This window comes from Panthera leo, chromosome D3 (assembly GCF_018350215.1).
Source record: "Panthera leo isolate Ple1 chromosome D3, P.leo_Ple1_pat1.1, whole genome shotgun sequence".
NCBI lineage: Eukaryota > Metazoa > Chordata > Mammalia > Carnivora > Felidae > Panthera > Panthera leo.
Window position 1 is genome coordinate 21,239,162 of NC_056690.1, and position 12,291 is coordinate 21,251,452.

General features: G+C 44.1%; 1 protein-coding gene across 1 annotated transcript; it reads right to left on the reverse strand.

The window, feature by feature from the left end:
- Positions 1 to 527: 527 nt before the first annotated feature.
- Positions 528 to 11,762, reverse strand: YWHAH (tyrosine 3-monooxygenase/tryptophan 5-monooxygenase activation protein eta). Its single transcript, XM_042910588.1, has 2 exons — positions 11,460 to 11,762; positions 528 to 2,010 (listed from the first exon to the last, which is right to left on the reverse strand). The coding sequence occupies exons 1-2, from the start codon at positions 11,544 to 11,546 to the stop codon at positions 1,357 to 1,359; spliced, it is 741 nt and encodes a 246-aa protein (XP_042766522.1). The 5' UTR covers positions 11,547 to 11,762; the 3' UTR covers positions 528 to 1,356.
- Positions 11,763 to 12,291: the final 529 nt, after the last annotated feature.

Consider the following 12,291-nt stretch of genomic DNA (forward strand, 5'->3'; position numbering starts at 1 on the left):
GAGGACAGGTATAAGCTCAATATCTACTTTGGTTAAATATCAACCAACACTCCAGTCGGGTAGGTCAAGCTACACCCTCCCAGGTTAAACACAGACCTGACCTTTCAGTGGTCAGGTGCTACACTGAGGAAGACAGCATTTTGGTCTGTTCAACTCCCATACAACCACTCGGTGTCAGGAAGAGTGGGTCAGAGAGACTATGCTGACTAGGTTCACAGAAAACAATTTAAAATTCATGAGTCTTATGTATATACTGCAAAATGTTATAATGGAATCAGAGAGCGAGAAAACTTACTGTGCTAGGGGCACCTGGGTGGGGTCCAACTCTTCATCTGAATTCCAGCCCTGAACTGATAGCACAGAGCCTGCTTTGGATTCTGTCTCTCCCTCTCTCAAAATAAATAAACTTAAAAAAACAAACAAAAAAAAACCTGTTTTTAAAAATGCTTCAGTGGTTGAGAGACTAAAACCAGAATTCAAAATGGTAACCTATTAAATAGCTCCTTCAGAAGGGGAAAAATGAAAAACACATATGTAGACAAGAATATCCCCAAAGCAGCATTTATTTACCCATTGAATTCCAAAACATTTAATTTAGAAGTCTGGCATTTCATAATCACCCATCTTGATTGACATGGGCTGACACATGGTGCTGTCAGGATACACAGGACAATAGCCAAAGAGTTACAAAAAATAAATCCATGATTCTTAAAACAATCGCAACCAAAAAAAAAAAAAAAAAAGTTACAGGTATCAAAACTTTAGATGCATTGCATTGAAAAAGAAGGTTTGTGCACATCATAATTTAAAGAGGCAAAACAAGGCGCTACTGAAACCTCACGTTAAACAGTTCATTAAGAAGCTGATGGAAAGGAGAGAGGTCTCTGTAATCAGCTTCCCTTAACAGTTTTCCATTAGCTGAAGAAAGAGGTGGGAGGGGTGAATTCATTTTTTGCATGCACAAGATGTACTGCTTAACAAAACACTATCAGCTTGTTTTAAATGGATCATTTAAATATCAACTGTAGCCTGTGTTGGCTAATTCTCCTTTCTAAACTTCCCCAATACTTTTGCTTGGATTTCACATACATTAATAGGCACAGAATGCCTCATTCAGAACCCACTTGTCTGCACAATTCGGAAAGGGAGCCCCTGTGGGCTTAAAGCAACCATCAATCCAGCAATGCCCATGAAGATTTATCTGAAACTGCTTCCCAAGGGGCAGGAGAGCAGATCTTAGTAGCTGTGCTGCCAATACAGATAGGTTTAGCACTAGATATTTAGTGATTGTGGCAAGGAAGAATCAGTGATGATGGGGGTGGTGGGTGAAGGAAGGGCCAGGGACCCAAAGACTCTTCAGTTGCCTTCTCCTGCTTCTTCATCCTGCTGGTCGCTCGTCCAGAGGGTGAGGTTGTCTCGCAGCAACTGCATGATGAGCGTGGAGTCCTTATAGGAATCCTCGTTTAGTGTGTCCAGCTCAGCTATGGCATCATCAAAGGCTTGTTTGGCTAAGAGGCAGGCCTGCTCAGGTGCATTCTGGATCTCATAGTAGAACACAGAGAAGTTGAGGGCCAGACCCAGCCGGATGGGGTGCGTTGGCTGCATGTGCTCTTTGCTGATTTCAAAGGCTTCCTTGTAGGCAGCCTCAGAAGCTTCGACCACACTGTTTTTCTTCTCTCCGGAAGCTACCTCTGCCAAGTAGCGGTAGTAATCACCTTTCATTTTCAGGTAAAATACCTTGCTTTCATACTGGAAATCATTGCAGTTCTTGATGAGGAACTTGTCAAGCAGAGCCAGGACATCATTGCACACTGTTTCCAGCTCCTTCTCAATCTTCTCCCGGTAAGCTTTAACTTTCTCTAATTTCTTTTCATTTCCATCAGCCATGGTTTTCTGCTCAATGCTGCTGATGACCCTCCAGGAAGATCGCCTGGCACCAACCACATTCTTGTAGGCCACAGAGAGGAGGTTTCGATCTTCATTGGAGAGAGGTTCATTGAGCTCTGTCACCTGCAAAAAAAATCCCAAAAAGATAAACACTGAGATCTGAATCCAAAAATATTAGAAATCTTCCTTTGAATCTAATCAACAACACTTTCTCAAAAACAGGATCATGGACAAGCCACACTCATATAAACAGAATACTTGAAATAAAATATTCAGTGATAAGGGATATGAGAAATTCATATTTAAGATGTTGCCTTAGTCTTGGTAGAGATATAGGGATAAAGGTAATCATGGAAAGACTGTGGTGGTACACAGTGGTGGATGAAAAAGTCCTGAGGTTCAGCTATTCTGCAAAAAGTATTGTCAACAATGAGATCAAACAACTCCTTTGCCAAATGTTCAAGGATTATAGACTGGAAGTACATTCCAGATTCTGCTTCCAATTGTATATTCTAAAAAGAACCAATCACACCTCCCTCAAACACATTATTAATAGGTAAGAGCTTCACCTATGAGATCAAACACAGATCAAGTGGCCAGAGTTTTGCCCTGAGTGGTTACACAGAGAATCCCACTGGTACACCCAGACCTCCCCCAATCCAAATGGATGCATGAGTGACAGTAATGTGCCCCAGCCTCTGCTAAAAGGAAACACAGTTACTCAGCAGTAAGCTCTACTTTGACTTACCTGACAGGAAACCCTGACTGGCCATCGAGGATGGAAGCACCAATTATTTTAAGTGGAAATGTTAAACTTCACAAGCTGTAGCTTTCTTTAGGTAGTTCTCCATGATGCCAACTCTAAGCAAGCCAGCTTATGTAGTTAGTAGAAAGAGCACCGGACTTTTGTGTTGTTGAATTGTGTCCCCTTAAGTTATGTTGAAGTCCTAACCTCTGGTACCTATGAATGTGACCTTATTGGGAAACAGAACCTCTACAGATGTAATCAAGTCAAGATGAGATCATACTGTATTAGGGTGGATCCCAAATCCAATGACTGGTGCCCTTAAAAGGAGTGGGAGATTTGGAGAGACCTATGGAGAACACCATATGATGATGGAGGCAGAGACTGGAGTGATGTGTCTACAAGCCAAGGAAGGCCAAGGACTGCCAAGACACACCAAAAGTTAAAAGAGAGGCTAGGAAGGATTTTTCCCCAGAGCCTTCAGGAGCACGGCCCTGCTGACACCTTAATCTTGGACTTCTAACCTTCCCAACTGCAACAAAATAATTTGTTTTAAGCTACCCAGCTTGTGGTACTTTGTTTGGCATCCCAAGGAAACTAATACAGATGTGGAATCAGAAAACTTTGGTCTGGGTCCCCCAAAGCTGCTAATTTGCTAAATCAGGCTCTTTTAAAAAGTAGGGGGATTCCTTAATTATATGACTTACTGGTAAAAGTCTTTAATTTTCAGAAAAAAGGAAAAACACTTAGGAAACCATAAAACACTAAGCAAAGAAAAATATTACTTAAACCATAAGGAGAGAACTCCTGTAAGTGAGGGGAAGGGGGAAAGGCCAGGGGCAAAGGAGAAAGTTATTAACAGCATATTAAAACAGACAGGCTTTAACACGGATTGAACAGACTCAGCAGTGGAGAACCAGAAATTCTAAAAAAGAACCAAAACATTAACTCAAGAACGTAAGCACAAATATAATCATTATGTGTAAAATTAGAAAACTTGTGCCAAGTTCTTCATTGTCTACCAGCAACTCCTCCCCACCAACATACCCTGGACAAGATAAAAATACCAGCTCTGTCTTCTAATTTCCCCATTCCCGTCCCCATTACCCATACTCTTTTGCTACAGACCCCCAGCCCGAGATTGTCTCTCCTCCTCTGACTACTTAATCAACCCAACTCCACTTTTTTCTTCACTGTGGCCTTTGGTTACAGGCTGCCTCTGCCCTTCAGTAGGATGGCTGCCTGCAAACCAGGCTCCTCATTCCTCCTCACAGACATGAGTGGTCTCCACACTTTTCTCAATGATCCGCCTCAGTCCAGGGCAATCTTCTCTCTACTAATCCAAAATCCATACTCCCTTCGAATCCATTTGAAGACCTGTAACCCCACCAGTTTTCTCCTACAGTGAGTTCCTTTAAACACATACATTAGTTCATTAGAAATATAAAGAGACTTTATATTTGTTAATTTAGTCTTTTAAGGAAGCAACCCTTATAAATCAAAATTCCATCTTGAATCCTCTGAAAAATCTCAGAATGTCTGAATCTTCTTGAATGACTCACTTTTTCAGGGCAATATTCAGTGAAACAAATATGAGGTAAGCACAGAATTTGAGCTCCTTAGATCCTGAAGTAAATCTAAGGCACTTGACATTAAAATGCAAACGATATCCAAAAAAATTTTTAAATAAAATAAGATTCAACAATATCCAAAGAGTCACTATATACTTCACCCTGTGGCTAATAAAGATGCTTATTAAGACTGCCACAAAGACCCAAGTTAACTCCCCAGAATGTATCGTTAAAACTGAGTGCATGTGAAATATGATTATATATCACACACGGTGTTTGTACAATGGACAGTATCATTACTAAAAAACAAAACCACCATAAGACATCTGGAGTTTAGCCTGAGCTAGCTGTGTGACCTTGCCTGGGAATCAAAAGTAAAACAAGGGGCATCAGCCTAAACGATTTCCAAGGGCCTCTTCAGCTCTAATATTCTAGGATTCCATTTTTCCTCAGCAACAATAAGAGGTGTGGAAAGGCACAAGGTTGATAATATTAGTTTAAAAGAAATTTGGGTGTATCCACAGGTTTCTGGAATTCATGCAGCTCTTCTCCATCAGGAATAAACTGCCCAAAAAGGTACTGGGCAATATTTATCACACCTTCACAAGCAAAACCATTTACTAGGATTATTAGTGTTTATATAACAATCATCTGGTTTCCTGCCAGTCTGAATGAATCACTATCAGCATCAGCTGAGTGTGACTAACAGCTAAGCAAGCATTGTTCTTAGAACCCCAGCCAGGGCCTAACTAGGAAATAACTGGATATGTTTAAATATAGTATTTTTTTATGCTCCTGGGTTACAACTCAGTTACGAAAGGGAAACTTATGGAAGGAAGATCGTTTTATTACTTGATTGGATAACTAAAGGAAACTGAGCTTCCCCCACACTGGAAAATGATAGAGCAAAATGCAATCAAATGGCCTATTCAAATACACAGGATTTACAGCCAGTCTTGTTTGGTGACACATACTGCAAATAACCTTCATTAATGTTAGCACCAGTTCCCAATATTTTAAATTCTAGACTACTGGAGGCAGGAGAGCTAAGGCAAGTCTGGTGATATGCTAAGAGAAGCAGACACTGGGAGGCAATGTAGTATAATGGAAAGGAAAAGAGCTACTAGTCCCAACCACAGCCAGATGGTCATCTGCATGCATATTCTATGCAGATGATTTAGTGCAGCTCTACAATTATAAGTTTCCAAATGGCTTCTAACTGGGAACATGAAGCAAAGACACAGAATTTTCAAGATAAAGAGACCTGCACAATGGTTCTCAACCTGCTTTCTACTCCAGTCAGTTTCAACACACCCTCATTTCTGCCACACATCAGCTGCCTTCAGGGTAGCCATTCCAGACACTAAGTCTTCATGTGGCTGCACCACATCTAAGGGGCTCCTCAACTCTGCACACAGCCTCTCTGCCTTCCTGTTCTGTCCACCTCCCACTCCACTTAATCCTACTTACACTCCTTCTGAAAACCTTAAATTGGTGGACCATTCCCATTTATTATAAAGGCCCATGTCTCCATCTCCCTTAAGGATTGGACTCCAGGCCAGCCATTTGACTGATGGCCTTACCATACTGCCATGGCTGTGCCAACCCCAGCCCAGGGCACTCACTTCCACCCCATTTTCTCCGCTCTGGGACTACACAGCAGTACTAGAAGTTACAAATAAGCCGGCAGGCTACTAACTCATTTATCTTCCTATGACACCATTCGCTTACTCAAAAATTCCTAAGGGCCTCCTCCCACTAACTCACCAGGCAATAAACTATGTGTTTGTGAGTAAAAATAGATCCACTGCCAAAAATAGCACAGGGACTATTTGGGAAAACTTAAAGTTCTTAATCTGGGAAACATCCAACCTCAAAAGTAATACTGAGCAAACAAAAAATGCCACCCCATGGACTGCCAGGCCACATTGCCGAAGTCAGGGTAAACGTTATTTCTCCTGAAGGGCACTCCCATCCTTCAGAGCTACATGCACACACTACTATCCCATCTTTTATAGTTACCCACACCCACTTGCTACCAACAAGCTTGCTTTTGATAAAAGAGTTTACAACAGGAAAAAACGACTCTCATGTATAATTAAGTAAAAATAACCACATCATAAAATCTTTAAGCTTCTTTGGCAGAACCTTGTATGTATTTTAAAAAAAGAAAAAAAAAAGAAAAAAAAGATGAGCCAGAGGAATGAAAGGTTTTTTGGCTGACTCTTCCCCAAGTTACTGTTCTCAAAGTGAGGATTCTGGCTGGTCCCAAGCTGATAAAGCACCCACCTGTCACCACTTGCCCAGGCCTGGAAAGACCACTCCCTGTCCTCACCAGGGCAAGGCTGCAGTCCTAGATGGCCAAAGAGAAGCTAAACTTCAAGCTCAGAGCAGATGAGTTCAGGTAGTTAATATCCACTTGAAGCTTAAATTAGTCAAAATAGCTACCTCTGTATCATGGAGAGACTGCCTTTTTCTTGCTCTTGACATAACTGAACATTTTTGTAGGGATTGGCAAGGATTAAATACAACCCATCTGAATGGTTACTGCATGCTACTATCCCTGGAGGCACCAGTGCTGAAAGCTTCAGAAGCTGTGCCAAGTTCCGATCGCAGGGAAGTGCCAACACCCACCACCACAGGGGAAAGCTGCTGCAGCCAGGAGTGGGAAGAGCACCCAAACCATGGGGCAGAAGATGGGTGGCCTCAACCAGGACACTAAGAGGAATTTTACCAATAACCTAGACAATGAAATTTTAGGGCCTATAGGCTTATAAAATATACTAAAAGCCATGTGTAGAAACAACTGGTACCAAGGATATGAAACAATTTCTTAAAATACCACAAGTATAATTTAACAGAGTCCTGCACTTCTTAATTCATAGCAGGAATTCAAATTCAATTAAAACTTTGTTTCTTACACTAAAAACCCCTCCTGGTCTTCAGAACAAGCAAGATCCAGATGTGTGAGTTTGCCTTTTATGTTCCCCTGCTATAGCTAAGACCCATAGGCAGTAGATTGTTTTTAATCAAATTTGGCAAAAATGGCTTACATCTGATAGATGAAATTATTTGTTCACTAAACCCACTTGTGTAAAGGGCCTAGAAGTCAGTCACCAATGATGACTAGTATACTAGAATGTATACTAGAGATATTATCCCTGGGCCATTATTATACAGTGGTTAAAGTTACAGTTCTACTTTCCAGAGTTCAATTCTTGGCTTTACAACTTGACCTCGAAAAAATTAACCTCTTTAAATCCCTTTGTAAAATGGAGTTAACAACTATCCAGAGTTAATCCATCTGGAGTTGTTATGAAAATTAAATGAAAATGTACACATGGGAGTAACAGCTAACCATTTACTGAATGCCTAATTAGTAAAATGGTAAGTTCCATAAACTTGGTGAATTGCAACACAGAAAACACATTTGGGGTACCTCCTCCTAAACCATATTTCTGGAAGCGTGACACTGCATTCTAATACTAATATGAAATTCCAGACAAAGCTCTGTGAACTGTTCACCATCTGAAATCCTTTTAATTCAGGCTACTGCAAGAATCCAGAACCTTCTCTTCTTCCTCAGCCAAAATATGGCAAAGCAATAATTACATTACAAATGAGCACTTAGTGGGAAAGAGGACTCTCTAGTTTATTTCATATTCCAAACTACAGTACTGATGTGTGGCTTTAAGATTTCACACTAACCACAATTTTGGTATACCTCAAAATCATCTTTAGTTTTAATACCTGCAACACAGCATTATGTCTCACCCTGAGCCACTCAGCCGAGCTCTCCTTTTATATACCACCTGCTCATTCCTCCACTTCCCATAATCTCACAGCTGTTGGAATAAGAGCCTTTTGCCCCTGGTTGGGCCAAGTGCCTCTTCCTCTCAGACTGTTTCTTTAAGCTGCAGCTTTGTTTCCTACACTTAAGATTTTTATAGATATTCTTCAAGTCCTTCAGACTTTCTCTGTCCTTTGTCAACCTTGTAATCAACTATGTAAAAATGTTAAAACACACCATGCTATCCCAAATATTTTGATGTTTTTTAAATTCACAATTACTACTTCTATGTTTTAATATAAAATAGATGACTTACAGCAATAAGAGACATGAATGAATCACGTCTATCCATGAGTACTCACCAGAAATCTGGTTATTTACCCTCTTTCCTTAAATCATTCAGTCTAATGCACTGACATTTTTTTATCCTCCTTTATAGGTTTATTTTACTTTCTCTTAAGATTTTATAATACCTATTTTTCAGAGGTTACGATTTCTGTAAGGTCGTTCCAACCCCCGCCTGGAAAGGACCTGGGTTCTACAATGTTTCACAATGCTTCTTCCCACTGTTGCATTCTTTGCAAGCTGCTAGGTATGTATGAGATGAGGACATCTTGAAGATGCTCCTTTACTTCAGAAGCATTTCTTGCCTCTTCACATTATGGGGTGAGGCAGGGAACTGCCTTGATTTGAGGCAACACCACTGTTTCCAATATTTTTCTTAAAGCTTTTCTTAAAGCATGATTTTTCTTAAAGCTTACCGACACCATCCTCCAGGTGACGCTGGTAGCACAAGGAACATCAATGATTACAGACAGGCATTATTAGGTGACCATTTAAATTATAAAGAAAACAGAAAACAAGTTAGAATGAAGACTGAAAACTGACTTGATATTAATACCAACATTACTAGTTTTACATTTCAAAGGACTGGAAGCAAAGTGATGTTAGGTTTCAAAATTACAAGAGTGGTGGCATCAGAACATCTCCTCACTCAGGGTCTACCCACGAGCAGTCTACTTACCTGCCCTTCCACCACCCGAAGAAATCCCACATAAATCCAGAGGGTTACTAGAATTCTCTTTTTCCAGAAGCTCTACTTTAGGTCTACAATATTAATAAAATGGGACTGAGTCTTTTCCCAATAACATTAAGTATTTAACGCACAAATACCAAAAGATAAAACATTAAGAAATGGTCTTCCACTGACCCCTGCCAAGTCCTTTCCAAAGAATATATTCCATTAATTTAGATGACAAAAAAAAAACTTGGATTTTTTAAAAGGAGTTACCTTGAGGGAATGGTTTATCACAATTCTCAGATGACATAATGAGAGCTTGGATTGATTTTTAAATGCTGGATGGCTTATCCAACCCATCAATCATTTAAGATACAGCTATTACAGATTCCCAACACATGGAAGGGTCCATGAGTTTGCAAAATGCTACCTTAAAAGTCTCAGAAAAAAACTGTGAACACAAGTTTCTAGCTAGCTGCAGGAAAGCATTATTCGAGACTGCTTACAAAAAGCAGAAAACCAATCTTTTTCTCTCCCCAAATAGTTTATTTCATTCTGGTTACATCTCTCAATCCTTTCCTTACTTTCCACTTCACGTTGCCTCAGATTTCCCAGAGCTCCAGAATGTTCTTTGTAGTCATTTTTCCTTAACCTCAATTCACCTTTATTCAAGACCAACTCCTTTATTCCCAAAGGGCTCCTAACACTGAGGTCTTCAAGCCCCACTCACAAGGTGAACGAGGACCTCACTAAAATGTCCAGAGAGGCCTCAGCCTGCACAATCCCAGTACTACTCTGTTACTGGGGAGAAGAGGCTCACTCAAGTGTGACTTGTGTGGACAGAAGTGACTTTCTTATCCCAAAGAAAATTAAGCTCAGAATTCCTTCAGAGGAAATGGATTCCGTTGTTTCTGTAAAACCTGCAAAATTAATAGATTTTACATTTGTGTCCTTAAAGAGGTCCCCCTAAATTACAAAGACTTCAGATCCCAGACCTAGATTGTCCCTGGTTTAAGACTATCTAGCCTGTGGCAGCATGCCAGTGCTCAAATTGGGATCACCAATGAATCAACAAATGAGTGGTAGTGGTGTTTTTCAAACACACTTAGGGCAAGGTGTAACAAGAATAGTACAGGAAAGATACCTCTTCAACTGTCTTTCTTAGCTGGATACTTCTAAATATTGACCTCAACAATGCATTTCATATGATATTAATATCAAAAGCCTGAAAAGGCTTTCAAATGATTCTGAAATTTTAGGGAGTCTCTCCATTAGTAGATTTCTAAGAAATCTCACAAGTCCAGCAAAAGGACAAATGAGCCATAATTCAGGCCAGTAATTGTCAAGCTTCAGCCCGCTAAAAATTGCCATGAGCACTGGTTAAGGTGCATTTCTGAGTCCCAATCCTAAAGTTGCAGAATCTTTATGTCTAAGGCGGATCCTCCCAGGTCTCCGGAGGATGTACACTGGATGAACATAGCAGGCTGGGGGCCGCCAGCTGTAGCTGTACCACTATGTGACCTTGACGCAGAGAAGTATCGTTCATTTAGAAAAAAAAGTAAAATAATGTTAAGAGGCAGGGACAGTGCGAGGATAACCGGAACTCTTAGTCTCAGAAATGCAGGTGGTGTCTAATCCACGGTATTTGCTAGGGTGTGGCTGGGCACGACTCTTTCACCGGAAATCAAGCTGCAGAATCAATCTATAAGGATCTATGAGGATCTCGGGAAGGCAAAGGCATACAGTTCTGTCTCGCCAACAAGTCACGTCTCATTTTAATCTCCAGGCAGATGCTCCCCACGTCAAACCTGGTAATCGGGCCCCACACCCCCCCCCCCGCCCTCCCGCCTGCGTCCACGTCTAGACCGCAGGGTGGGGGGTCTTCGCACACAAAGCCAGACCCCGGGTATGGGAAGATGGAACGAGAATGATCCCGGCGAGCAGGGCAAAACAGATCGGAATCAGACACACTTCAGGTAGTGGCAGAGAAAACCAGGAGAGACAGGGCGCCACTCACTAGGTGATTCTTTATTACAAGTTGGGGTATGGAGGAAGGCGAGAGGAAGGTGTGCCCCTAAGTTGAGCAGAACAGTCTAGAACGAGGAATGCGGCTCTCACGTTTCCTCGGGCACCCCCTCCCCCAACCCAAGGCTCCAAGCTTGGATGCCGCGACCCCTGCCCGCCCGAAAGGGGGCACTATCCCCCGCCCGCAGGAGGGTATTGTCACCCACCCGTCCCCGTGGGGCTCCATTCCTCCCCGGAGACCCCACCCGGGCCCGGCCGCAGGAAGTGGCGGGGCGGGAGCGGGAAGCGCGGGCTGCCGGCGGGCGGCCGCGCCCAGCGAGGTCGAAGGGTCGCCCCGGGCCCGGAGGGAGACGCCGCCCGGCCGCCCATCCCTCCCCTACGCCGGGCCCCCCAGCCGGCCGCCCGGCCTCCCGGCGCGCTCACCGCCTTCATGGCGGAGGCCATGTCGTCGTAGCGCTCCGCCTGCTCGGCCAGCCGCGCCCGCTGCAGCAGCTGCTCTCGGTCCCCCATGTCGCTCGTGGCTTGGCCTCGCCTCACTCCCGCACCACTCGCCCGCTCGCCCGCCCGTGCGTCCGCTCCCTGGTCGCCGCGGAGGCCGCCGCCGCGCACGCGCACTGGCTCGCCGGCCGGCCGGAGGCTGCAGGCTGCAGGCAGCGCAGCCGCTCGCGCCCTCTCGCTGGCTCGCCCCGCACGCTGTGGCTCGCGCCACCGACGCCGCCAAGGGAGGAGAGGCGGCCGCGCGGGGCGGGGGGGATGGGAGGACGGAGGACGCCTGCGCAGTGGGAGCAACCAGGCCTGGCGGCGGAGAGCTGCGGGAGTGGGAGGGGGGGAAGGGCGGGCCGGCCCTAACGGTCTATTTCAAGGTGACGTCACCTACTATAAATAGCTGCCGCCGCCACGGCCCCGCCCGAGAGCTGCGCAGGCGCCCTGTGAGTGCTGCATTTTACCGCCGCATAGGTGGAGGTGGGAGAAGGGAGAATGGGGTGGGGACTGCGGATCCCTAGGAGGGGGCGCGGTGATGCGGTTGCGTAGGTAGCTCAGTGTCACAGCTCCTCCTTGAAGCGTGCCTCTGAGGCCAGGTTGGAGATCTGGCTTGAGAAGTTCCCAAAAAGCAAATAACCCTACTGTCCGGAAAAGCCAGGAGGCCGTGTGCCCCGAGGGGCGGGCCGAGACCGCCCTCCTCGAGCCCCCAGGCTGGTGGACCGGGCCTTGGGACACACCTTGCGCTTGGGTCTGCACTGGCCAGGGCCGGATC